General features: G+C 40.8%; 1 protein-coding gene across 1 annotated transcript; it reads right to left on the bottom strand.

The window, feature by feature from the left end:
* Positions 1 to 465: 465 nt before the first annotated feature.
* LOC134206543 (tigger transposable element-derived protein 4-like) lies at positions 466 to 1485 on the bottom strand. Its single transcript, XM_062682268.1, has one exon. The coding sequence runs from the start codon at positions 1483 to 1485 to the stop codon at positions 466 to 468; it is 1020 nt and encodes a 339-aa protein (XP_062538252.1).
* Between the last annotated feature and the right edge of the window lie 362 nt (positions 1486 to 1847).

Here is a 1847-nt window from a genome sequence, read left to right on the forward strand (position 1 = left end):
GCGGGCAGGGTTATTTGGAAATTATTGAACTGTAATTTTTAAGTTTAATTTGATTTTAATTCGCGAATCGGACCAAAGCCTTAGAGATTCATTTTTCTCATTATTCTCTTCACCAGTGACATATTCAATTATGTCCGAATCAGACAACAGCTCGCTACATATGACGTTCCTATCAACATCACAATATTCGGAGAACGATATCAGTGGATCCACCGGAAACAGCTCATCTTCTGAAAGCGCCATAATCTGATCATGCCAGATAGATTCTCTTCGTACAAGTTCGGCTAAGGGAATGTCGTCTTCCTCCTCCAAAATAAAACCAGCCTTCCGGAAACAATTCTGGATTGTTTCTGACTTTACGTTCACTGCCCATACTCTGGACAATAATTTGATTGCATCCAGTACTGTGATGTCCGCATGGTCTTTTTAAATATAAAATTAGTTTTTCAATGTCGACTCCATATTTCAACTGCTTACCTGATTAGTTTCCATGGTGTGGATTCTTCCTTTGAACAGCTTATGCCTGTAAGAATGTTTCAGTGTCTTAATGATTCCCAAATCCAATGGTTGCAACACGGAAGTTGCGTTTGGTGAAAACAATACGAGCTTCACTGCTTTCAGTTTCGTTTCAACGGATTTGGGATGTGCCGAGCAGTTGTCCACAAACATTAAGACCTTCCGCTTCTCTTCGATCATCCTTTTATCGAATTCCAGGATCCATTCTTCGAAAAGCATGGAAGTCATCCAAGCTTTGGAGTTTGCTCTGTAGGCCACTGGAATAGATTTGACATTCTTGAAGCATCGCGGATTTCTACTTTTGCCGATGACCAGTAAAGGTAATTTATCAGTTCCATCCATGTTTGTTGCGCAAAGAACTGTAAGTCTTTGCTTCGAGTACTTTCCTCCATGGCATGATTCGGACTTAAATGCGTATGTCTTATCCGGCAAGCATTTATAAAAAAATCCAGTTTCATCGGCATTGTAAATATCCATGGGCTCGTATTCTTTAATCAAGCCCGGTAGGATATTTGTCATGTAGTTCTCAGCCATAATCGAGTCGACGGCCGCGCTTTCACCGCATATTTTTTTAAACGAAATCTGGTGCCTCTTCAAAAATTTGAATAACCAACCACTGCTAGCCTTGAAACCGGTAACACTAAGCCTTTCTGCCAATTGGCATGCTTTCTCGCGTATAAGCATCCCTGACAGCGGAATATCGTTCTGTCTAGCTTGACTCACAAAAATTAACAGAGCTCGCTCTAGATTCTCGTTCATGGGGGCCTTAGCCCTTTTTTCCCGCAAGTTCCCATTTTCAAGCTTCCTTTTTCGCCATTTTTCACGATTTTTCAGGATCGTCGAAACAGTACTTTGAGGAACCTGGAACCTCTTTGCAATTTCCGATACTTTGGCGCCACTTGACTCATATTCTTCAATAATATCCACTCTTTTGGCAACGGTCAGCACATTGAGCTTACGCTTCTCCATTTTTTCAACTTGGTTTTCCATTCGTCTCGACGAGTTTTCAGTCGCTTTCAACGGAACACGATTAACACTTCTGACAATTCAAAAACATGAACATCGAGTCATAGAAACCAAACAACATCATAGTTACCTGGAGGGACCATCGAGCGAAGGAGGCATCGAGTAATGGAAAAATCGATTACTGGGGGTACGAGTATATGAGAAACAGAACGTACTGAAAAAATCTTCGAGTAATAGAAATTATTGACTCATGGAACATCGACACATAGAGGTTCGACTGTATTGAATAAATTAAGCCCGTTAGCCCCGCCCCTTCGTGATCTGATATAGTGTAAATATAATGTTCACTCATAACGATTAATGAA

This window comes from Armigeres subalbatus, chromosome 1, assembly GCF_024139115.2.
Source record: "Armigeres subalbatus isolate Guangzhou_Male chromosome 1, GZ_Asu_2, whole genome shotgun sequence".
NCBI classification, from domain to species: Eukaryota; Metazoa; Arthropoda; class Insecta; order Diptera; family Culicidae; genus Armigeres; species Armigeres subalbatus.